Below are 25,628 nucleotides of genomic sequence, written 5' to 3'. Positions count from 1 at the left end.
TAACCTTGTTCACTGATCCATGAAATGAGGTCGAGGTCAAGTGAAAACTGTCTGACGGGCCTGAGGACTTTGCAAGGTACGCACATACCAAATATAGTTCTCCTATTACTTATAAAAAGAGAGAATTCAACATTACAAAAATTATGAACTTTTTTTCAAGTGGTCACTGAACCATGAAAACGATGTCAAGGACATTGGACATGTAACTGACGGAAACTTCGTAACATGGGGCATCTTTATACAAAGTATGAAGCATCCAGGTCTTTCCCCTTCTAAATTTTTTTTTTTAAATTAATTTTTTAAGAAGTAAGATAACACCACCGCCGGATCACTATCCCTATGTCGAGCTTTCTGCAACAAAAGTTGCAGGCTCGACAATAAAGCATGAAATTTAGGTCAAAGTCAAATCAAACTTCCAGATGTTCATGTATAATGTAAAACATTTCCATACAACAAATGTGGTTTAACTTTTACAGGGTATTACAAAAAAAGACCAAAATACAAAACTTTATTTTTCAAGTGCCTCACTATGCCATTTCCAAAGGTGTGTAATTGTGGCCCAGCCTTCATTCAATAGTGATGTTATCAGTATTTTTTTAAACTGATGCTTCAGACACCTTATTTGAATCATACCTTTTCTCTAAATATAAATCTTCAAGAATAGAGGGCAACAGAAAACAACATTTCAAAAGAATTTCAACAATCTGCAATATGATAAAAGCGACCTACTTTTGTTTGTCAAGTCAACTTTTGCCTGTGGAAGTATTAACAGAGGTTAGTCAGATGAATTTGACATTCAACTCTTAATTAATACTGTGGATTCCTTTATTTTCGTTGGTATCAATTTTCTTGAGTTGAGGAATACTTGCATTTATGTTGATATTTTATTGGTGTTTTTTCCCAATCTCTTCATACAAAGCCTAGAGATTCTTAATTCGTTGAACATTTGAATTCATGGATCACCTGTTCCCATGAAACTGACAAAAATTGGTATCCAATGAATAATAAATCCACAGTATCAATTTTCTAAGGATTTTCTTATCCAAGGCATGGTTTACCAAAGCCGTATTTGGCACAACTTTTTACAATTTTCGAACCTCAATGCTCTTCAACTTTGTACTTGTTTGGCTTTATAAATATTTTGATATGAGCATCACTGATGAGTCTTATGTAGTGACGAAACGTGTGTCTGGCGTTATAAATTATAATAATGGTATCTTTGATAACTATTCAAGTTTTTGGGATGGATGATATTGAAAAGCAAACAAGATATTACAATTTTAGGAGTAAATAACCTCCTTGGTTTATTTACAAAATGCATTGTACATACTGGTATCAACCTGTACATTTATACAAAATAACATTCCACAAAATACACAACTGGTATGTACACAATAGACAGTGACAACCTTGAGGTCACACTGATATGACCTTAAAAATTTACATATGTAAATGTACAACAGTTACAGTATTGTTATCTAGATTTTACGATTCTATTTAAGCTAGTATCAAAACAAACAAACGAAAAATTGTCCATGACTGTGGATTTAAAAAATGCTTCATGATTGCAAATATAGTATGAATTCACATTTTATTTAGTTTATATAAAACAGTGATTGCCATTTTACATTATATCATGGTGAAAGCTGCCTTTTAATTGGTCTAGATTCTAACCTCATTTCTAAGCTTTTCACAGCGATACCATCTTCTTGTATATCATCCAAAATAGGAAAACTAAAAAAATTTGGTATTAAAAATTTAAGATTTATATAACAAAAGTCAATTTATATAATAGTTAAAAGTAAACCCATACCCTAAAAAATATTGCTGTATACATAAGTGTTCTTTTAACAGAAAATATGAAACAGTTATTTTCAAATTAGAATTTTTTACAAGATTTCTTATTTTACATTTATATGGAAGATTGTATTAAAATTACTTATCTAATAAAAAATAGAATAAAATGTTCAGTAAATGCAACATAAGTATTTCTAAATCATTTCAATCTAGTATTGCTTTTAACTTTATCAAGGAATTCTCCCTATAATCTTTAAAATTAAAACAGAACAACAAAAATGTTCAACCAACTAGAACAAAATCATAGAAAACATCAAAATAAAAATATTTTGAATTCTGACATTAATTGAATGACTCATGTGCAAATCTGAATGCATCAGCTTTAAAACTGGTTATTACATGTATATAAATTGTATCTAATAGGAAAACAAAGGTTAAGGGGTATCAAATTTAGAAACTTGAATACTAATAATCAGAAGAATCCTTAAATCATCAAATTACCAGACATTAAACAAAACATATTCAAACCCTTCTAATATTGTGAATAATTGGTCAAGATTTATTTAATAGACATGTATATTCACTGATGAAATTAGTTTGTACTTCTAGAGTTTAAGGAAAACTTTTCTCCTGTTCTTGCATACAATCCTAAAAAATGATACATACAAGTGTTTCCATAGCATGAAAACAAGAGAGAGTATCTTAAAACTTATTTTTGAAAAAAAAAAATACTCAATAGAATTTCTTATATTTAGATCTTGTATTTTAAAACTTGAATTACTCACACAAAATAAATGTAGAATGTGTCACAGTAACCCCCCCCCTTTTTTTGTAAATATGCATGAGTCAACTTCCTCATACAGATGCAGAATTTCGTGCAGTTAGAACTATTTTGTGATAACAAGCAGTGTGTATAAGATTCGTAACATTTGGTTGAGGCAAACTAAAATTAGGGAATGGAAACCAATTTTTGGGGACATTTGGGACAGACAGACAAATAGACAGGACAAACATGGATAACACTACATGCCCCCAACGTTTAGCAGGGCGGGGAATTAAAAATTGTCTATAACTTTCCCTCTATTTCAACTCTTAGCACAATCATAAACAAAACAAAACAACTTGGGATTAAAATAAATACATAATGATCACAAGATCAGCACTTTTTTCATTCAGCATTAAAAAGAGAGAATAGTGTTACTGTGGATACATCACTATATGAGGGATACTAATTTTTGCAGATTTTGTAGGTAAAGGTATATATTCAATTTAAATGTTCAACAAATAACAAATTTTCCAACTTTTGACAAAACTATGAAATCAAATATTCATTTCTATAATAAAAAAAATAAACTTGATCAATGAAAACTACCCATCAAAAGTAAATAAATCCTCAGTTTTCTAATATAAGGAAAACAAAAATCATAGTAAATTAGAAATAATAAATCAAAGTGCTTGTGATTAATTTTGTTAAATTGATAACTATAAGAAATACATGTGAAGATAGTGTATTTGCAAGAATTTCCTATTGAATACTTGATGGCCAGAATCAAGATATCTGCAGTTATAAATTTGGATATTTATCAGTTATTACAAAATACTACTTATGAAAATATTTAACAAAACAAAGAATATACAAGTTTCTTTCATAATAAATTCAATTATATTCACAATTTTTTTTCTGAAATAGTTTTTGCTCTGAAATTAAATTTCCTAGTTTTGGTTCTGTAATTTATCATAAATATGTTAAACAATGATTTAAAAAAACACTTTCCTTAAATAAATTATCCCTGACAAAATACTGCCCGACAATAATAGTTTCAAAACTTTATAATAAGACTGGTACAACTGGGAGACATATCTCAATTTGATATGTAAATACAATATGCAAAATGGCTAATAATTCATTTTTCTTTGATCTAGGTTTCAGACATATGAGACATATATAAAACATATGCACTATTTCAATCACAAAAAATGACTTTAAATGTCGACATTTCTTAATTAAATTCAGCTAAATTCATTTCATTCATGATCACAATATAACTGAAAATAGGGAGTACTATGAAATAAAATGAGGGGTACAATATTAATGTTTTTGGCTTATAATACTTAATATTTGAAATACTATTCTTATATTTATTTCCTACTCCAAAATGTTTAATAATTACATCCATAACAACTGATGACAAATATTTCATGTCAAGAAATTGGTTTATAACAGCAGAATTAACATTACATTTAAACTGTGATGGTGAATAATCATAAAACACAAATAAGAGAAATAGTCTGTAAAATTTTTGCTAATTTTAATAAATACTCTATTTCAAATATTTCTAAAAATGCAAATCATCACCATCCAAGAACCAATTTTTCCTCTTTATGGTTTTTTTATATCATAGATGTATTAACTAAGAAAGTCGGACATATATTCATAGAATTGTGTTCAATGATTTTGAGAAATTATTGAGTGATCCCAATTTTGCAAACAAATTTTGAAGTATCCTGATTGCAAGTGATTTGTACAGATATATAGAGAATCCATGCACTTTTTTTTTTACCACAAAACATGGCTACTTATAAGGATAACTTGAACATGTAGGAAACAAATTTTCCTGGCTTAGGGAGAGACCTCGACTAGTTAACTACAAATTTCTTGGGAAAGTGGCCCCTATTAAAACTCATTCATTTTTGCCAGATATTTCTTAAATAGAATTTCAATTAACAATTTTCTTAAGACAATTTTTTTTCTTATAAAACTTATAAACAGCAGTCATGACAGCAACTGCACCAAAAATGCAGTAGGATTTTTAAAATCACAATTAAAGCATAAGCCATGCATGTATTAACTTATTTTCTTGTAGGGTGATAAAGAAATTTGTTTTCCTCATGAGCTATTTACCAAAATAATATCAAAAACTGACACCAAAAATGCTATAATAAAAGTTGGATAAATCGAGAATAGTGTTACTTGATTAATATAGATGGATTCTATAGAGCACTATCATAACTATTGATTTCTAAACCCAACATTTTTTAAAAACTATTTTCAACGAAATCAGACTGATTATTCAATATTTTTAATGAAATCGGACTATTTATTCAATATTTTTAAGGAAATCGGACTCTTTATTCAATATTTTTAACGAAATCGGACTATTTATTCAATATTTTTAATGAAATCTGACTGTTTATTCAATATTATTAATGAAATAGACTGTTTATTCAATATTTCATATGAAGTTCAACATTTTTGTTGATTTCCTACACAAAGGTTAATATAGAATCTATAAGTTGATCTTAGTATAGTTTCAATAGCCTAGCATCCAGACGTTAGAACAGCAACCCAATCAAATATCCCCCTAATTCCAATATATTCCTATATCAATGTAATTTGGTATGTACGAAAATAAATAAATCCACAGTAATTGAAATTCAAATACTAATTGGTTAACACAAGAATGGTTTATGCAATAGTTAAATAAAGAACACAAATGGCTATAACAAGATAGTTATCAAGATGAGTCAGGTTGCTTCTTTTTCTTTCCATATTTATTTACATAGGCTTCTACGAGAGCCGCTATCTTTTGAGGATTAATATCACCACTTTTACTATGGCAAACCTAAAAGAGAATACAAATAATCTTAAAAATATTTAAAATATTATTGAATGTTTCATATTATCATCATTACATGTTATACAATTGCATTAGGATAGATTTTTGCAAAAATAGAAACTCTCATTTAAGATTTTTTTATCATTGTTTGTATGCACCATTTCCAGAAATCAAAATAATTGATTTTGCAATTTGGTACATTGTTCACACAACAAGGATATTAAATAGACACCACTTCTGAGGTGCGGGTTTAATATATGGAGAATATCATATGGCTTTTTCAATATCATATCTGTATCAACCTAAGACCTCTGCTTGAGGGATCATATTGGTTGAGGAGTTAACATGGTGTGTGTTTTGGATAAAAAGCCAATCATAGAAACTTAAGTATATATTTATATATCTAGCGTAGATGCTGTTTATGTGACATGACATTGTACAGATTGATTCAGTGTTTGATAAAGTGTTTTCAACAGTGACCCACATAAATGGTGTGAAGTTATATAGATTAAGCCTTTGCAACCGTGACGTAATTCATACTGCACATTGCTATGTAATATATATATACTATGAAATTTACAAATTTGTAATTACTGTGGATTCATTTATTTTCATGGGTACCAATTTTCATGAATTGAGGAAAACTTACATGCTTGTGGATATTTAATTTCGTGGTTTTGGTGAAATCTGCATACAAGCCTATAGAAAATTTTGTATTCCTTGAACATTTAATATTGTGGTTCACCTGTTCCAATGAAATCCACGAAAATTGGTATCCAACGAATAATAATGAATCCACAGTATAAACAAAAAATGTTAATAACATTTTTACAAAATGGCAGTGCATATTTTTATTTTTTTACTTTCAAGATTAAACTTTTTACACATGATAAATTTACTGACTGTAGGTGTGTGTCAAGACAGTTGCTTTGAACGACTCTATAGAGTTCCTCATCACAATACTCGGAAGAAGGCTGTTCAACTTTTTAATTGCTCATGGTAAAAAAAGATTGTTGCCTTATATGAATTTTTCAGGATGGAATTTGGTATGAAAGTGTGAATTGAAGTCGTCAGTCTGTTTTTGTGATTGCAATGTGATATGTGATTTTATAAAACATGACCAGGCATGCATCTATTCTTCTGTGTTGAGGTCTCTCCATTTTAAATGATCTATTATGTCACAAAGCTTGAGGTGTTTCTGTGTAGGTTAAAGACTTTTTCTATCTTATCTATACATGCTATATCATCACGGATAGCTGATAAAGCATCATTGCTCTTGATGGAATAACACAAACAAAATACATGTATTACTATAAGTATATAATAAATACTATTAAATTATTACCTTGGGAACAGCTTTTCTCATTATTTCTTTATACTGATCTTTATCAATTCTTCCGTGACTATAAAATGGTTTTAATGCCAGTTTGACTTCATCCACAACTCGTTCTTGTAAATGCAGTTTCTTCAGGAACTGAAAAAGAAGCAACAATATATATTATACAGATATTTAATAAGAGAGATCAGCCTTAGTTGATGAAGCATTGAAAGTATTTTGTTGACTATAGTAAATGTAGCTGTTCTTTTATTAATTTCACCGTCTGTGCTGCGTACATGTCCTCCTGTTTAAACAAGTGCAACAATTTTTGGTAGATTCAAAGCGTTTTGGCTTATAGCGTCCTTCCTGCATGATAAGGATCATAATTGGGTGATACAGTCTTGACATAGTCCTGTAAACACACTCCGCCGCCGGTACATATATATATATAGGAAAGATCTGACGAAAAAAAAAATCAACTTTTTTATTTGCAGTTATTTCCCTTTATCTTTTTTCTACAGGTAGACGGATTAATATAAGGGAAACCTTGTTTCTGAATCCTTCTGTAATATGTTATCACTGTATTTATATGTGTATGTTACGTACATGATTTTTTTGAAATAAAATATGTTCAAAGTAACTTGAGATTCAATTAAGATACATACTATTTGATAATGATTTTAAAATATTTAAAATATATACAGATTTTAAAATATTAAAAAAATATACATAAAACTTCCAGATTCTAGAGCGTGTTTTTGTCATGAAGTTATTTATCTATTGCTAGTGCTTAGAGTAAAATTTGTTATTGAAATAACCATAATAATTGTTCTTTTTGTACTTATTGGTGTAAACATTTTTTTGTGTACTGCCAATTTTATTATAAAAATTATAGAAATTATGACTGATATCTATTTTAAAATAAAAACAATATTTTTTTTTTATATTAAATTAAATTAAAATGCATTTTTTTTATATACTGAAAACATTTGAAAGCAAATGACCAGAAAAAACACCAAATTTAGTTTCAGGTTCAATTTTCTAAATTTTACCTAACAAATTTAAACTAGTGCACATAAACTATTTAAATCTTTAAATTTTTGTCTTGAAAAGAGATTATCTGAGAAGTTGCCTCCCTTTGCTGGAAATTACCTTCGCTTTATTAGTCAGCTCCACAGCTGATGAAGGCTCATCTTCCAATTCAAGTTCCCTAATCACATCTTTTAAATTTTCATCATTAACTGTCATAACAGGTTTTTTTCTAGCATCATTAAATTTCACACTCGATGACGAATCTCTCACCTTTTTGTCTTTACGTTTTTCTTTCTTGTCATGTCTATCTCTTCGTTTTTTATTTTCTTTCTGTTTTGAACCGAAAACAACTTTGTCGAAGTCATCGGGAGAATCAGGAATTTCGATACTACTTTCATCCAGAGGAGAAGCAACGTCCATATCGACCACATCAGTAGATTCTGCCTCTTTCACAATTTTTCCGTTGCTTGTTTTAATCCGTGGAGGCAGAGGAACTTTGAATGGATGATCTTTTGATCTACCTTTAGCACTTTTGTGTGACGACTTCACAGAAGTCTGCTTGTTTTTATTCACTAACTGTGCAAGTTGAGCTTGTGCATTGAGAAGTTTTGTTAGTTGATTCAACTGGTCCGAAGCATTTGGTTGTGTTTTCTCCGAATCTTCATCACTATTTTTAATAATGTCATCCCCTTCATTTTCATCAGGCGATGGATATTCATCTATAGGTGATTTTGAACTTCTTGTTGAAGACAATGGATTAAGATTTTTAATGATTTTATTATTAAGTGAAGTTTTTAGATTTGCTATAGAAATTAAAGGTTTATTTCTTGAGAAAGCTGCACTTGAAGTTAACTGTGGTGACTGAGATCGAGATATTTTAGCAAGTGTTGACGCTTCTACTGCTAAGTTCATGAAGGGGGTGTCGTCATTGGTTGGTGTTGGCGGAGTATAAACAGGTTCTGGATCACTGACTGGACTAGCCATTGTATCCTGTGGATTAGACAGAGGTACCTGCATTCTTGTTAACAGTGCTGGCAATTTAGTCAATGGATTTCCTAATGCTAACTCCGGACTAGGTATTCCAATCTGAGAATTAGGAACAGACATCGGATGACTGGATAAAGCCAAATGAGGCAGTGGTCCACTTAATGAGATTGGTGGTCCTGATAATGTCATATGAGGTCCATCAAGTGGACCAGAAATTGATACAAGTGGACTTGGTACAGACACTCTTGGTTCCATTCCAGGATGAATCTGCAATGGGGAACCAGCATGACCAGGTGGAGGACCCTGAGCAAGCACATGTGGTGGCAGCTGTAAACGAGGATCTCCAGATAAACGAGGTGATCCCTGCAGCAGCTGAAATGGAGGAGGAGGTTGGGAAGTATCTGTATGAATGCCTTCAAAATTACCGTTTATCATACCAGGCTGAGGTGGCAGAGAACAATGTGCCATTCTAGGTTGAAAATGTCCTTGTACTGGTAATGTCACACCATCCTGAGTTGTTACTTGGAGCCCAAAAGGAGGCATATGTCCAGGAGGCAAACGAGCAAATCGAGGTTGCATATGGGGTGGTCTGTTCATTATTAATGGATTCATCAGCATAGCTCGCTGGGGTGACATTCCAGGTCGTAATCCTTGTAAAATTCTGATTCCAACTGGAACATCAGGCTGCACAATTGGTGCCTCACCTCTCTGAAGAATAAATTGTCCTCCTTCCCCAAGAATTCCTTTTCCTAACTGAGGTGGAAGGTGAGGAAGAGGTGATAAGCTTAGTCCTGGGAAGTTTTCGTCAATCGGCACTGAACATGGTGGTGGTTCACCAATAATGATCTGAGGATTTCCTTGCATTGATTGATTATTAACATCAGTATATTCCACGGGAGTTCCTGGTGGACTTTTTTCATCTTGCAAAGGTGATGGTGACTCTTCCATATCATCAGTCGGAAATGCTGGATCATATTCAGGACTATTCATAGTTTTTTCAACTGTATTGTTTATCACAGATATAGAATTGTTTGAATTGTCATTGTCAGATTTTTTCTCTTTTTCAATATTTGTATCATGAATATTTGTTTTGTCATCATCTTGTACAGAAGGTAATGAAACAAGATTTGAACGATGTTTATGAAAACTGTCAACAGTATTAATTACAATCACAGATTCTTGTGCTGGCTCAGGAATTTCCGTGTCCATATCAGAATTATCATCTGCAAACATATCAAACTCATTCTTTTCTGTAAAAATGTCAATGATTTTTGAGATAGGTTGACTTGCTTCTATAACCTCCGTTTCTCTTTTTTCAATTAGAGGTTTTGCTTTTTTCATTAGTATGTCTATTTTGTCTTCCTCTTTATCCTCAAGAGGTCGTTTTGCTGGTGATTGATGTAAATTTTTAACAGGAGATTCACGACTTTTCTTTTTCTTTTTAGCCTGCTTTAAGTCTTCACGTTTCTTCCACTTATCATCAAACAAATCAATAAGCCTTCCTGTATCTAACCTACCAGAGTCAATAGTTGAAATATTTAATGGCACTTCTGGACTGATTTCACGCCACCTATTATAATCTCTGTCTCGACTGCCATCTCTACTTTTTTCTCTGCTTTTGATTTTTGTCCTCTCTCTACTTGAACTTCTATCTCTACTTCTGTCTCTCCTTTTATGCTTTCTAGACTTTTCTCTAGATCGATCTCTATCTCTTGATCTATCTCGATCTCTGTCCCTTGATCGATCCCTTTCCCTTGATCTGTCTCTTTCTTTAGACCAACGATCTTTGGATCTACGGCTTTTTTCTCTCGATCTTGACCTACTTTTATGACTTTTTCTATATTTGTCCCTTGAACGAGATCTACGTGATCTTTCGTGAGATCTAGATCTATGTCTACGATCACGGGATCTACTACGTGATTTATATTTTCTCTTTTTTCTTTCCTTACTTCTGTCACGTTCATGGTCTTTATCACTTTCACGTCTTTTACGATTTTCTTTTTCACTTGTCTCTCGATCTGATTTTTCCCTCTTTACAACACTTTTGAGATCTAAAGTTTGTCTTGATCTAGGTTTCTGATGGTCAGATCCAGAATAGGACTTTATAATCTTTTTATCTAAATTTTGAACATATTCGGTTTCGTCGTCATCGTCAGGAATTTCAATTATTTCAACTTCCTGACGAGGCGGAGTGGCAATAATGACGTCTTCCTCAGTTTGTTCTTTTGGCATTTTAGATTTTTTGACTTTTTGTTTCTCACTAGCACTTTCTTTGTGTTTTTTCACTTTCTTTTCACTTTTTTCAACAACTTCTTTTGTCTTTTTATCCTTTCTCTCCTTATCATGTTTATGTGAATCTTTTTCCGATTTTCCCACATTTTCTGACTCCAAATTTCCTTCGTTCAGCAAGGAGCCTGAAGAAAATGCAGTAGGCTTGTTTTTTTCTTTAGTACTTTCCTTCAGTATTTCTTTCCTATTGTCTTTATGAGAATCTTTCTTACTTGTTTTCTTGCCTTTACTTTCTAACTTTTTCAATTTAGCCTGCGCTATTTGCAACTTTTCTTCAAGTTCTTTCTCCTCAAGATCCTCATGAAACCCATTACTTTCATCAGAAATATCATCCAACTGCGAAATATTTTCACTCCTTTTTTTAGACGATGCACTTTCAGAAACTTTGTCATTTTTATCTTTATTAACCACAGATTTTTTTACTTTATTTTTTTCCTCAATACTAAGTCGTTTCACTTTCACTTTCTCTTTGCTTTTTTCTTTGTTGCTAATTATTTCCTCTTTGCTTTTTTCTTTGTTGCTAATTTTTTCCTCTTTGCTTTTTTCTTTCTTACTAATTATTTCCATATTTTTAGAAGTTTTATCACTATTTCCACTTTTATTTGAATCACTATTTTCCTTTTGCAATTTAGTACTAGCATCTGAATTTCCGTCCTTTGTATTAATTTTCTTAATTTCATTATTTGCATCGCTTTTCTCACTTTCGTTACACGGATCAACTTTAGTTTTTTCACTATTTCCTTTCTTTAACTGTGAATCACTATAAATACTTTTCGGTAGGTCCTCAAACAACGTTTCCTTAATCACATTAGTATCTATTTTTCTATCTAAATATTTCAGCTGAGTTAAAGATTCGTCACTGATGAGGCTACTCCCAGTCTGTGTACCTTTATCAGGAGAAACCAGCTCATCAGTATCTTGTGGAGCTGAAATAAATTGAGATAAGTTGTATGTAAAACACATTTAATTAATGAAACTATTTTGTATGATGCTGCGGATGCATTATTTTAGGTACGTACAAATCTTCACGGATTGAATTAAATTGTATTTTTGTAGATATTTTATTTCTTTTTTTTTTGCCAACATCTGCATGCAGGTTTTTTGAAAATGTGTATCGGGGCCTTTCATAGCTGACTATATGCGGTATGGGCTTTGCTCATTGTTGAAGGCCGTACAGTGACCTATAATTGTTTTAAATGTTTGTGTCATTTTGGTCTTTTGTGGATAGTTGTCTCATTCATACCACATCTTCTTTTTTTATATTTGTTGAACATTTATAAATTAATGGTATACCTTAAACTCTTATATGTGTTCATTGATGACATTTTGTTCAAAACTAGAAATTTATTAAATTATTTCTTAGCACTGTTATTTTTTTTTGGTATTCATAACTGTATAACTGATTAATTTATTGTTAGGTTTTGCTCACTAAACAGGCTTATAAATAAACGGTCTTGACCTCTATAATAAATTTAATTCGACAGTGAGATTTTTGCATGTTGTAAATTTAGAAGCAAAATGCTCCTATAAACAGTAAAAAGTAACCCTGTTTATCTTAAATCTTCTTCCTGAAACTGATGGTTAAATAATGTTTAAGACTCGGTTGTAAATTCTTATTGATCAGCAATAAATCCCTGAATATATCTAGCAGATTGATTAATACTTAAAATCTTGTTGCTTGTTAAACATTTTGAAAAACAAAGTCCTAATTACCAGTTGACCATTTTGAGCTACCCAGTCCCTGATACGAGAAATTCATTTTAAGCAACCCGGTTTTTAATACCAATTAATTATTTTTATCAACAAGTCCTTTGGTTTTCCGGTTTAAATGGTTTTACACTAGTCATTTTAGGGCCTTTTTCAGCTTGCTGTTCGGTGTGAGCCAATGCTCTGAGTTGAAGAATGCACTCTGACCTATAATTGTTTACTTTTATATTTTGGGACTTGGATGGAGAGTTATCTCATCTGGCAGTCATACCACATCTTCTTATATCTACTGAATACCAGGTAAGCATTTCTAGCAACCACTTTCTAGATACAACTTATTTTAAAATCCAGTCCTGCTTGTTGTCGCAATTTTTTTCTGCCTGGCCTCATTCTTACCCATCAGAGTTTCACCAAAGCTATCATCAAGGAGACATAATTCCTTGACATTATTATCTCCCTTCATTTCTCTCTCACTGTCAGTTGTATTGTCTAAAACTTTCACATCAATAACAACGGTGCCCTGACTAGTTACAGATGAATCGAGCGTTGAAGTCGTATCTAATACAGTGGATGACGAATCTAACGGTAAACTTGAATTCTGATTGATTTCAGAAAACATGACATCATCAAATGTACCTGAATCTTCCAGGGGAGGTAAATCGTCATATAACGCTATTTTAGATTTTGGCGACAACAGAGGACCTGATGGTCTCCTAACTGGTTTCTTTTCCACTTCTTTCTTTTTGGTTAATGATCCTACAAAGAAATGTTACTTTAATATTATACATTTCCTGTTTCATTGTATAATTTTTTATTTTTAAGGAGTACTTGGGTCAGGTTTAGGGATTTTTAGTTGGAATGTTAGGACTCCTATGATACAAGGTAAAATATTTTGCCGTATAACATGCATTTTTCTTTTTATTTAAGACTCCAAAAGCCATTTAGCAAATTTTGAGCCAAGCAATTTTAAGCCAAGCAAAATTTACTATGCATGCAAGGCAGTATCTATAAATCTTTAATCAGTTTTTTTTTCACTAATGTTGATTCATTTGTGTTGTTAAATAACAAATTCAGAGGATTGAGATAAAAAAATCATATTTTCATAGTGTTTTATTTCGTGAGTTTTGTACACAAGTCTATAGAAAATTTGACCTTTGTTGAACATTTAATTTTATTCTGTATTTAGAATTGGAGTGCAGTGAATGTTTTGAATTTGAAAATTGACCAAGGGCCTATATATAGAATATTGAATCCTATCATAAGGCTAAGCAGATGGTACTTTCATTTAGGTCATGGAGAACAATACCACACCTGACGTGTGCAACATTCTTTAAAGAAAGTTTGTCACTCAGTTGTGGGAGATTTTTGTAGTCTCATCCTACTCCTCCTATTCTTCTTAATGGAACAGCCCTGAATTAAACTTATTTTATTTAAACCTTGATTTTATTTTACTGTATGTAACCTTACCATCCCTATTTATAGTAACATCTTTGCTATCTTTCCTCAACATGGCTTGGTTATCCATGATACCGCCTAAAAGGTCAAAGCCTGCAGCTCCTGAGCTAGAACTGGGTGTTTCGTCTATTCTGTAATAAGTAAAGATGTATGTTATATTTGAAAAAAATGGAGGTATTAGTCAATGAGACATGCAACCCTATAAACACAAGATACATAAATTTTAAAATGATATTATTTCCAATATCTGTGGTTAACAACTTTTTAGTACCCATATGGATAAACTCCTGCATTTAGTTGGAAACTAATGTACAGTTGAATTAAATGTCTCTTCAGTAATGCTCTGAAAACCCAAAACCAAATAGAAATGTTGAAGAGCCCATAAAACCTCTAAGGACTTAGATTATATTGCTTTCTTCACATCCTCACGTAGTGTGCTAGAACTGTGTAAAGTTTCATTGATATCCATTCACCAAGTAAGGAGGTGGTGTATTTACAATGCCTATGGATCCAGAGACAGGGTGTTCCCTATATAACGAAATATAAATAGCTTAGGGATTAAAATGTATGTGGGAGGGTAGGGACGGACTTTAAACGTATCCCTTCAACCGAGAACCATTTTTTAGATAATTTTGCATAATGGTAATAGACGCATAATGAAATAAAACAACGAACCACATTCAATAATTAAAAACTTCCCTTCCTACCCTCCCCCATACATTTTAATGGAATAACCCTTACTTTATGACTGGTTTTCCTACTGGTCTGTGTGAAAATAATGATAAAGTAGAATATCTGGACTTTTTGGTAGGTTTTGCAGCAGATGTACTAGGATGCTCGTCAGGTTCACTGAAAAAAAGAAGCGAAGATTTTTTTATTAATATTTCTCCACCTACGTCATGTACGTCACATATTTGTACCACAACTCATGTGAAATTTTGCTTGTCCACCTTTGTCCACTAGATGTTTCTGTCTTAAATGATAGAAATGTTGAATACATATTCTTATTTCTTCTCTATTAAATGTTAGTATTTGCAAGTATTATGTAAAAAAAATCCCCATGTGAATCATATTCATAATAGGAAAGTTGTGTTTTCAATGATAAGATTCTAATGTGTTTGTTTGCTCAACAATTGATCCATCTTAAAAATTTGGTATAAAGTGGTACATTACACTACAGGGAGATAACTCTGTAGAATTCAGATGAATATTTTAATCATGTTCTATTGTTTAAAAGGAAATATTATTGTTTGTTTATAGAGTGCTATAAATTCAATGATTTTTTTTCCCCAATAAAGTGTGTGGTTCAAGTTTTTGAAATTTTTCAAAAGGGTCAAAGTAAATATTTTGACAAATATTAAGAAAATTAAACAAACCAAATAATTTTTAATTGAGGTGTTTGGTTCCACCTTAATTTCATGCATTATACTCATTGGTATACCAGCTCTATGTTTGAAACTGAGGTCGAAAACAAGGCATGAAAGAGAACCGGTGCAAGCAACATATAAATTCTAGTTATTTGAAAAGTGACAGGAAATTGCAAAAATACAAATCTTTGTATGCAGAGTGTATACACATCCAAGTTAAATTCTCCAAGAAAAACTGTTCTTTACATAACTTTCCAAGAAAATTGAAATTTAATAAACTGTCAAAAAGTGAGAACTTGTCACTTTTTTGCCAAAAAAATAACTAATTCTTACTCTGTGAATCCAATTAATTCATTTCGATCACCCAGGACAGATAATGATGAAATGCCAACATTGCTCTTCATCAAATCAACAGTCCTTTCTCCTGGTGCCTTCTGTAATGGAATGGTAGTACCAGTTGGTGGTTTTGAAAGCCCTAAATTTTTAGCAATTCTCGACTTGAATGATGTAGTAGGTATAGCTTCCTTCCTGACTTCCCTATTCACCATTTTACCCTGAAAGGAAAATGTCAGATTTATACCATGTACAGTGAATTCGGTTGCAAAAGATGCTGCCTTTCAATCATGTAAAAACTTTGTTGAAAAAAAAACATTGTGCATGCACAGGTTATTCTCCAAAGATCTGTTTTTGTACATGTTTGTTTCACCATGTTCACTACAAAAGTTCACTAAAGACATTATCTTTGGCTAAATAAAGGCAGAAGTTAAGGATTTTGAACCATAGGCTTTAAATTTTGTAAATATGCTGTTTCACAAGGAGTCAGATTAAAGTGTCCAGGATCTGCAAAGATGTATAAACTCATAAAGAAAAGAGGCTCTGGTCTATCATACAAGTAATTCTTAAAACTTAAATTGCCAATCTAATTTTTTTAACTTTTTAATGAAAAAAATCACTAGTTTCAAATATAAATCCGTCATGAAAATAAATAAAATTAGTTGGTGTACTGAAAGTTAAAAAATCCTGAAACAGATGTGTAAGTACCCATCTCCACACCAAAAACTTCATAATATTCAAACATCAATATTACCACTAGTTTCTTAATAATCTGTTTCCTTTTACTGGTCTTTCTAGTAGTTTTTCTTCTTTTTCGTCTCTTCTTTCCTTTTCTTTTTGTAGTCTTTTTCTTCCCTGTGGTTGATTTAGATTTTTTTCTGACCACCTTTTTCTTCCTCTTTGTGGTCTTCCTTTTGACTGGTGTTTTTCTAGGCACAGGTGCACTTGTGGTAGCCTGAAATGGACATTTTATAATAAATATGTCTATCATTTTGTCTGATTAAAAATTTGAAGTCTGACATCACAACCCTTTAAACATTTCAGAGATGCCGAAGTTTATAAGAAACAGTTAGAACAATTTGTTAAAATATCTTCTGAGGTCGCCAATCAAAAAATTTTCAAACTACATTTTTTTGCATTTAAGCTACTCCTATTTACTCCTATTTGGTCAGTTCTGAAATGTTATTGATTTTATATATATTTTTGTAGTACCAATTCCATCAATTGAGGAGAAGTTGTATTTCAGGAATACCAAATACAGGTTGACAAATTCACCATAACTTAAGATTACTGTATTGAATTTTAAGCTCTGACCTCATAAAATCACAAATTGATGCCTTCTGAGCTTAAAATACAAAATTGTTTAATATATCCTTTCTTATAAAACTGACAGAAAACAACATCAAGTCATATATTCTTCATATGCAAAACCTTGTATGGGTTTGCTCGTACATTTTCAAAGCATCAATTGTGAATTGATGGCATCAAAATTGGTGATGTTTATCCAATCAAAATAAATGTTACAAGGAATGTTGCATTAGAATTGTATTTTGTTAACATTTGATTTCCTGGTTTACTAAGACCCACTCAATGTATACATGATTCAGTAATAAAGATAACACAGTAAGCTGCTGTTAAGAAATACTCTCTCTAACTATACCTGGCTAGTCTCTTCCATCCTGTCACTACCCTCTTCTTCATCTGACGATATAATAGCCCTCTGTCTTGTTGATCTTGCAGTACGATCAGCTCTTTGTAATCTTATTTCAATAATCTGCTCCCGTACTCTCTCTGAAGCTCTAGTTCTAGCAATCTGTCTTCTTTGTGGTCGCAGAGGCGGAAGATCATCAGTATTTTCAGAAATCAGCTCTGCTATTTCCTCATCATCGTTTACAGTAATTGCTTCTAAAAATATATCAGTTATGTTTAACTGTTAGTTAAATTTCTCAGGAATATTTTAAGACAATAGGTTTTATATCGGTGCTTATCTTTCTCATCAAGATGTCTAACAAATTCTTATCAAGCAAAACAAAATATTATGGAAAGGATTTTCAGCGAAGAGTTTTATGTATAAACTTTCCCCTATTTCAACTAGATTAATAAAATTTTAAAAATTGAACTTAACAGCTCTTTTCATAATGCTAGCAAGACAAAGGTCTGGTTGACTTTTTTGCTTTGTTTGTTTAAATGTTTGCTCAAGCATTGAAACTTAGATTGACATCTGAAAACAATATAAAAAGGCTGATTTAGTTTAAACATATTTTTTTAAAAGTCAATTGGGAAACAATTTATTACAACTTATATCAATCCCTTTCCACTTTGTGGGTGCGAGTGCTGCATTGTAGTGGCATTAACCTGCTCTTTTTAGAAATCTAAAAGGGTGTCTTTTACGTGCAAAAGATATTGTTCTCTTAACACGGGCCAGCCATTTATCGTCCCCTTCTGACAGACTATCTTCGTTTCTTGAGACTATACTCGGAAATAGTGTGAAGGGAGAGCTGAAAATTAAGTCCCTGTAATTTTCTCGCTGGAAAGGGGATCGAACCATGAACCATTATGTTAGTAGTCTGATGCACTAACCACTACACCAGGGCTCTATAGGCAGTTTTAAACTTGCATACATTATATCTAATTGATTGGATATTATCAATTAATAAAATTTACCTATACACAGCTTTAACTCAGCCTACTTATATTGTTTACATCTACCAATTTAAAAGTATTTGGTTTAATCCTCCTAGCACACATCCCACACACCATCAATGCAGCTTTTTATCGAGGTTTCATAATAATTTGACAGGAACTTGTTTTTGTGTTTTCAATAAAATATAAATTTCTTTTAGGTTTATAAATGTTATATGCAAAGTGCTTCAGAACCATGAAATTAAGTATACAAGAAGTCCACATCAACCAAAAATTCAACATCAGATAATAAACTACCAATGTAGAAGAAAAGCAGAATACAATTTTAACGACAAGCTCCAGACAGTTAGCCATGTTTTAAGGTCCACACCAAAGCAAGTTTTGGGAGTGAAGTATAATAATAAGTCCTTCATAGCACATTTACTTTATTTGATGCTTTTGTTATATATAGAACATGTTGAAGGCACATTTCAATGAAAATATTTGAAATTTGATGACCAGGAAATGCTTTATTTTTTAAATGCAGGAAAATGAGCAAAGGAAATAATAACAAACAAGACCACACCATTGTTTACTGAACAAACTTAATATACATGAACATGTATTAGGCAAGGATATACAAACCATTTGCATAATCTATATACATGTCTGCAAATTTGGGTCATGAAAAACATTTTTAATTCTTAACTTTTTAAACTAAAAGTAAGATTATAAAAAAATCAAATTCAAACATTATAATAATATAATATATAAATAATTTGTGGAAGTAAAACTGCATGCAAAAATCAAGAAACTAAAACCAATTCAAAACTTACCAAACATAATAAATTCTTTGGGATCTACTCTTTTGTACACTTAAAAGGTATTTACATAAGGAATTGATTTATAATCAAATATAACAGCAAACTATATCTAAATAATTTTTACCGGGTGTAGCAGACACTTAAATATTGGTTTGGCAAAGTGCCTGTTCCAGAAAGGTATCATAAAGATGACGCGTACGGCAATGGTATTTTTTAAATTATTGATACGGGGAAAGCCATGTCTGCCATACAGGCTGCTACGCCCCTAGTTACAAACTACTTTTGATGCAAAATTATTTTTTTTAACATAAAAATGTAGTTTTTTTAGTAATAATTAAACCAACCTTGGCTGACTTGTATATGTAACCGAATTAAAGAAGAATAAACAAGTCACTGTGCGATTCTTACCCCACTCATTATTTAAAGTATTTGCAGTCAGTAAGCAGGGTAAGTATGTGTAGACAAATCAGAATGGAGCTTAAACTTTCCTACACTTCACTGCTAAGCTGCTTATCAAATATTAAGTCATTCTGTTCTATGGAAAAATGTTTAACAACTCTTTTTAAAGTTCAAATTATTAAAAAAGATTAAAAGTGTCTAACAAATCTACAAGTGTTCTAATAACCCTTTCCCTCTACAATAACACCATCTCAATTTGCCAAAAAAATACAAAAAATACACAAAAACCTAAAATAGGCGTTTTATTCTACAGAAGTCTAATATACACAAATCTGATGGGTTTTTTTTATGAATGACCAGAGGTCAATTGGTGTAAATGTTGTCATTGAATAATCAGTTCTTACTTGACGTTATAACAAAGACATTGTGAGACAGTGCAAGAATTTGAAAGTGGTCTATTGACAAAGAACTGAAGAATCTTTTGATGTAGCATTTATCTCTCAAAACAAATTCTAAACATTCCTCAGTAACTCTAATGCATTTATAAAGATAATTACAATTAACAACCACATCCTTCTCCCTCCCTTTGAAAGGGGCAGTTACAAAATGAAAAACAACACACATGTTATTATGTGTCATACCTGTTTCAGTTTGAGCACAATCTGGACAAAACCATTCTTCTACTGGTATTTCTTGAAGTGGAGGGTTAAGACATTCACAATGGTATCTACAACATACAGGCATATCATTAGTTTCTAAATACAAAAATAACAGGATTTCTTTTTATAGAATTTGTTTGAGTCAAGTCATTTTTTAAAAGTGTATAACCAGATGACCTTGCAAATAAACTAATTGAGTTGTGGACGCATCATTTGATCTTTTGAACTCATTAAATATTTAAACTTAAAGATTATCAAATACAAATAGTTGGACTTCCTATTTTTTTTGTATATCAAATAATGCCCTACAAGGGAAGTACTCTTTAAGAAATTTAGATATTTTGTTGTTCTTAGTTTTCATTGATTAACCTTTATCATTGACGAACACCACAAAGCTCTATTAATTTAAACATTGAGATAATTTATAAAATTGAGAATGGAAATAGGGAATGTGTCAATGAGACAATAACCCGACCAAAGAGCAGATAACAGCTGAAGAACACAAATGGGTCTTCAATACAGCGAGAACAAGTTAATAAGACGATCAAATATTTTATAATTTATACAATAGTTTGGCTTTAAATATTTATGTACCCTTGATCACAACCATCACATAGTAGCAGACGGTCTTCTCTATCACAACGACCACAAATCTCACAATATGTAGGGTCCTCATCTTCCTCATCTTCAATCTTCTTATCTTTTACGGGAATCTAAAAATAAAATATCATCAAAAATAATGTAGGATTGCCAATGAGAATTTGACCATAAAGGAGGAGGATGTAAAAAAACTATGTGACACATTATAGCCTTCAATGAGAGAAATAACCACATACTATAATGTAAAGGAGTAGGTACGGTAAGGACCGATTTTGGCCTCAAATTTCAGGTTCATCTAAAGAAAGATTTTGGACACTTTTTAAACACATAAGTGTCTATTCCAATTGATTCAATTCGTGTATGTGAAAGATTTTGACTGATTCAGTCATTAAAAAAGCTCAGATTCAAGCTTAATTATGAAAAATCTATCAAATATGCCAAAAAACATCACTTTTCAGATGGTTTTTGTCAAAAATGAAAGTGGCCGCATCCGTGTTCATCCAAAACCTTTATATATGTTATGTATTATCATCAAATACAACTTAGATTTCAATATTATGACTCCCTTAGTTTTTTTATTCACCATCAATGCAGATTAAAATATTTTGCACCATGACACCCAATTTTCTTTTCATAATAGACTTCAGTAGCTCATAAAAGGCTGTTTTCCAAAATTTAAGAAGATTCTTGATTTTTGTTCTTTCCATAAGGGACCCAAATTTTTTAGCTTATTTTGTTTCATTAATTGGTGCTCTTCCAACATGTAGTATTAATTTTAGTTTCGTGATTTTTTATAATTATCTTAAGAACATCCTTTAGGCTGACTTCTACAAGTGATATTGGACTTACAAACAATTTTGATACTATGCTCAACATTGTAATTTAATATGGTTATTATTTCCTTGTAAGATATACATCGTCTATAAGCAGTGTTAAATATTTCATTGCTGAACTCAAGTGATCTAAATTTGAAGAGTGAAAGCTACTTGTGTACTTGTGTGCCTTATGCATGCATTTGTGTTGCTAAATTTGTTAAAATTTATAAGTTTTTGACCATGACTTTCAATGTACAGTTTCCTTCTGTTTAAAAGACACATTAAAATAAGTGATGAGTATCCATGCCCAGTTTTCTGACTTTAACTTATAATGTTACATGGCTGAAATTATTTGTTAAAGACAGACTCAAGCAAACACAACAGGTACATGTGGATCTTTAGCCAATTAATTAATTTGGCTCTAATTACTTGTAAACTCCTAATATTTGTCTGTTGTTAGGGCTTTTCCAGATTTAATTGTATTGGGCATTGGAATGCACTTTTATTAAAACTTGATTGGTGGTGCCCTGTTTGTGAAGATCAAAATGTGTTTCTAGCTCTATTCTAAACCCATCTTACCTTCTCATAGACTTTGTCTCCATAGGCATGTTTTGCTAAAATCAAATGGAAAACCTGTCTATCCACTGGACATGTATTAACATTCTACAATAAAAAATAGTCTCTAACTTTACCATATTTCAATAATTTGCAAAATTAATGTTGTATGTAAACTACCATACTTTGATTGAACCATAATCTGTTACAAATAAATTTCATCATGACACATTAAATATCTTGCCCTTTGGACAAATTTCAATTTCTAATTTCATAGATTGAATATTCCATATATATTTTTTTTTTCATCTAGTTTGATTCATTGATATATGAATATTTGCATTTTTTAAATTCTCTTGTATTACATTATTGAATGTTTATATATATATTTATGTATAAAGGGATGTTAACTGTCCAAGTCCAAAGCCTGTAGTTCAGTGGTTGTTGTGGGTTCATGTCTGTCAAATTAGCTTCAGGAATATTTGTTTTATTGTAATTAATGTTGGTTAAGGTGTGACTTTTCTTATTTGAATTGTTTAACATTGTTCATGTCAAGATCTTTTATAGCTTACTATATGGTATGTAATTTTATTATTTTTGAAGGCAGTACGGTTGCCTTTTAACTGCTTACATTCATTTCATTGGAACCTATTGGCATTCATACCACATCTGTTCATTTTTATACAACTTATAATACAAGTTTTTTTTTAGATTTAACATACATTTGACCATTCCTGTATACATTCTAAGCAAAAGCAATGGTCACATGATTCAGGTGTTCCAATATCCTGGTCACGGAACTTGTTCAGACAGATTGGGCAGTTCTCTCCTTCCCCATCGTCGTCACTGGTAACCAAGGTAACATCCTGACTATCTTCATTTTCTTCTTCATCAGTCTCCCATTCTGAAAAAAGGTCAACATGGTCAATATATGTGAAGGTTTACTATAAGATTGTTATTTGGTGGGTGATTTATTTGTCTCATTTGCACTCACACCACATCTTCCTATATCTTTCTTGTAAGAAAATCTAAATTGATTACAAGATATTTTAGCAGCTATTGAATATGTTTTAATTTAAAAAGGGGAACTTATTTGATCCAAAACTAAAATAGGAACTATAGACTGTTTTTTTATAAGTACAAAGATTTGGTGAAAGCATTTGATATTCTTCGTCTTCGAAAGTGCTTTTTTGGGGGGGCCTTTATAGCTTGCTATCTATTGTGAGAGAGCCAAGGCTCTGTAATGAAGACTGTACTTTGACCTATAATAGTTCACTTTTACAAACTGTGACTTGGATAGAGAGTTGCCTCATTGGAACACATACCACATTTCACATCTTTTATTATAATATTTTAAATTCTTGCAGTTTTATCTTTTTCCAAGACCATACAGCCAAGGACAAATCTTATCAACGATCGAAACACTGAATCTTTCCCCATACCTTCATCTTCTCCTAATTCCTCTTCCTCATCATCTCCTCCTTCTTCATCACCTTCTTCTTCGTCATCTTCTTCGTCGTCATCTTCACTTTCCTCTTCAGAATTGTCTTCATCCTCCTCCTCCATATCCACCTCTTCAGCCACCTTGTCTAGATCCTCTGCAGGAGGGGAGAATTCTCTCAGATCTTTAAAAGCATCCATGGTAACTTCAATCTACATATAAGAATTGATAAATTTTAAAAGGAATAGTCATATCAACTCCATATCTTTCATGTCTTTATTTTCAGTTTGTCGAAAAAGCCCTGCTATTTGTCAACATTGACTTACATACATGTACATGTATGACATACTTTGAGAGAGTACAAAGAAACATTCACAATCATGACATAATGGATTACAGAGTTCTGAAATAGTGAGACCGAAGGTTTTGAGCACCAAAAATTTTGCAAAGACCAAATTTGGTCTATTTCAATAGAGATAAATAGCTAGGACCAGCAAATTTCTTCAACATTTTCAAGAACCACCAGGGAATTTTTTTTTATAATCTCTTGGAGGAACATTTTCAGTAGTTTAATATTTCCATACAATATGTTTTGTAAAACATGTTTAGACTTTATGTAAGATTATAAAACAAGAGGCTCTCAAGAGCCTGAATCGCTCACCTTAATTCTTTTGGTTAAATCTCTCATCAATGATTATTTTGGCTTTTCAATTTATTTAAATGTTTTTTGGATCGTCCTATTTTCTTCAAAAGCCAAAAAAAATAATAATTTTCTCCTATGTTCTATTTTAGCCATAGTAGCTATGTTTCTTGACATACAAGGAAATAAAATATAAAATTTATACTAAATACTCTGAAACTCATTTAGCCTAAGTTTGGCTGAAATTGATACAGCAGTTTCAAAGGAGAAGATTTTTTAAAGTAAGTCAACATGATGAACAAATTGCGAAAAAAGTCCTTAAAGGGCAATAACTCCTTAAGGGGTCAATTGACAATTTTGGTCAAATTGACTTAATTGAAGATCTTACTTTGCTGAACATCATTGCTGTTTACAGTTTATTTCTATCTATAATTATATTCAAGATAATAAACAAAAACAGCAAAATTTCCTTAAAATTATCAATTCAGGGGCAGCAACCCAACAACAGGTTGTCTGATTCATCTGAAAATTTCAGGGCAGATACATTGTAGATCTTGACCTGAAAAACAATATCACCCCAGGTCAGATTTGCTCTAAATGCTTTGGTTTTTGAGTTATAAGCCAAAAACTGCATTTGACCCCTATGTTCTATTTTTAGCAATGGCGACCATGTTTGTTGATAGATCATAACTTCGGATACAATTTACAAACTAGATACCCTAAGGAACATTCAGTTAAAGTTTGGAAGTATTTGGCCAAGTAGTTTCAGAGGAGAAGAATTTTGTAAAAGATTTTTAAGATTTACGAAAAATGGTTAAAAATTGACTACAGTACAGTTTTCGTTAAAGCCATCCCATACTCCATACACCGACACCAGGAAACTCCGACATCACTCCCTAAATTCTCTTTCGCGTAAATCCGTTACCTTTTGTTTATTGTATTAGCGACATCTCTCCCAGTCTGGAGTGACGCGGTGTCACACCAGGTAATTAATTGCCCTAATCCTTCTGATCTATGCCGGCAAGCGACAGTCAAGGTATGCGAGATTTCTTATGTAATTAAACAATTGCGTTTCCTGTCTATTGATTATCAGTTTATATCTGATTGCTTGAAACAATTGAAAGATTAAATAAAAATCAAAACGTTGTTGTTAATTCTTTTAATTGCACTG

At 31.6% G+C, this 25,628-nt stretch overlaps 1 protein-coding gene across 4 annotated transcripts in view; it reads right to left on the bottom strand.

Annotated features, from left to right (window-relative positions):
• Positions 1 to 1,272: 1,272 nt before the first annotated feature.
• The window catches only part of LOC134683141 (uncharacterized protein DDB_G0284459-like), a 29,726-nt gene continuing 5,370 nt past the window's right edge, over positions 1,273 to 25,628 (bottom strand). For 2 of the 4 annotated variants that reach the window (XM_063542255.1, XM_063542256.1), the window contains exons 2-16: positions 23,819 to 24,029; positions 23,099 to 23,280; positions 22,401 to 22,484; positions 21,001 to 21,119; positions 20,389 to 20,474; positions 19,361 to 19,399; positions 17,563 to 17,807; positions 16,657 to 16,857; positions 15,903 to 16,123; positions 14,944 to 15,051; positions 14,215 to 14,333; positions 13,384 to 13,503; positions 7,885 to 11,966; positions 6,760 to 6,888; positions 1,273 to 5,420 (exon numbers count right to left, since the gene is read on the bottom strand). In XM_063542255.1, coding sequence (XP_063398325.1) covers positions 5,313 to 5,420; positions 6,760 to 6,888; positions 7,885 to 11,966; positions 13,384 to 13,503; positions 14,215 to 14,333; positions 14,944 to 15,051; positions 15,903 to 16,123; positions 16,657 to 16,857; positions 17,563 to 17,807; positions 19,361 to 19,399; positions 20,389 to 20,474; positions 21,001 to 21,119; positions 22,401 to 22,484; positions 23,099 to 23,280; positions 23,819 to 24,017 — 6,042 coding nt within the window. In that variant the 5' untranslated portion in view covers positions 24,018 to 24,029 and the 3' untranslated portion in view covers positions 1,273 to 5,312. The remainder of the gene's footprint in view (positions 5,421 to 6,759; positions 6,889 to 7,884; positions 11,967 to 13,383; positions 13,504 to 14,214; positions 14,334 to 14,943; positions 15,052 to 15,902; positions 16,124 to 16,656; positions 16,858 to 17,562; positions 17,808 to 19,360; positions 19,400 to 20,388; positions 20,475 to 21,000; positions 21,120 to 22,400; positions 22,485 to 23,098; positions 23,281 to 23,818; positions 24,030 to 25,628) is intronic. The other 2 variants (XM_063542258.1, XM_063542257.1) reach the window with 2 other exon arrangements.

The sequence above is a fragment of the Mytilus trossulus genome, chromosome 9 (genome assembly GCF_036588685.1).
Source record: "Mytilus trossulus isolate FHL-02 chromosome 9, PNRI_Mtr1.1.1.hap1, whole genome shotgun sequence".
Lineage (NCBI taxonomy): Eukaryota > Metazoa > Mollusca > Bivalvia > Mytilida > Mytilidae > Mytilus > Mytilus trossulus.
This window is presented reverse-complemented; position numbering and strand designations above follow the sequence as displayed.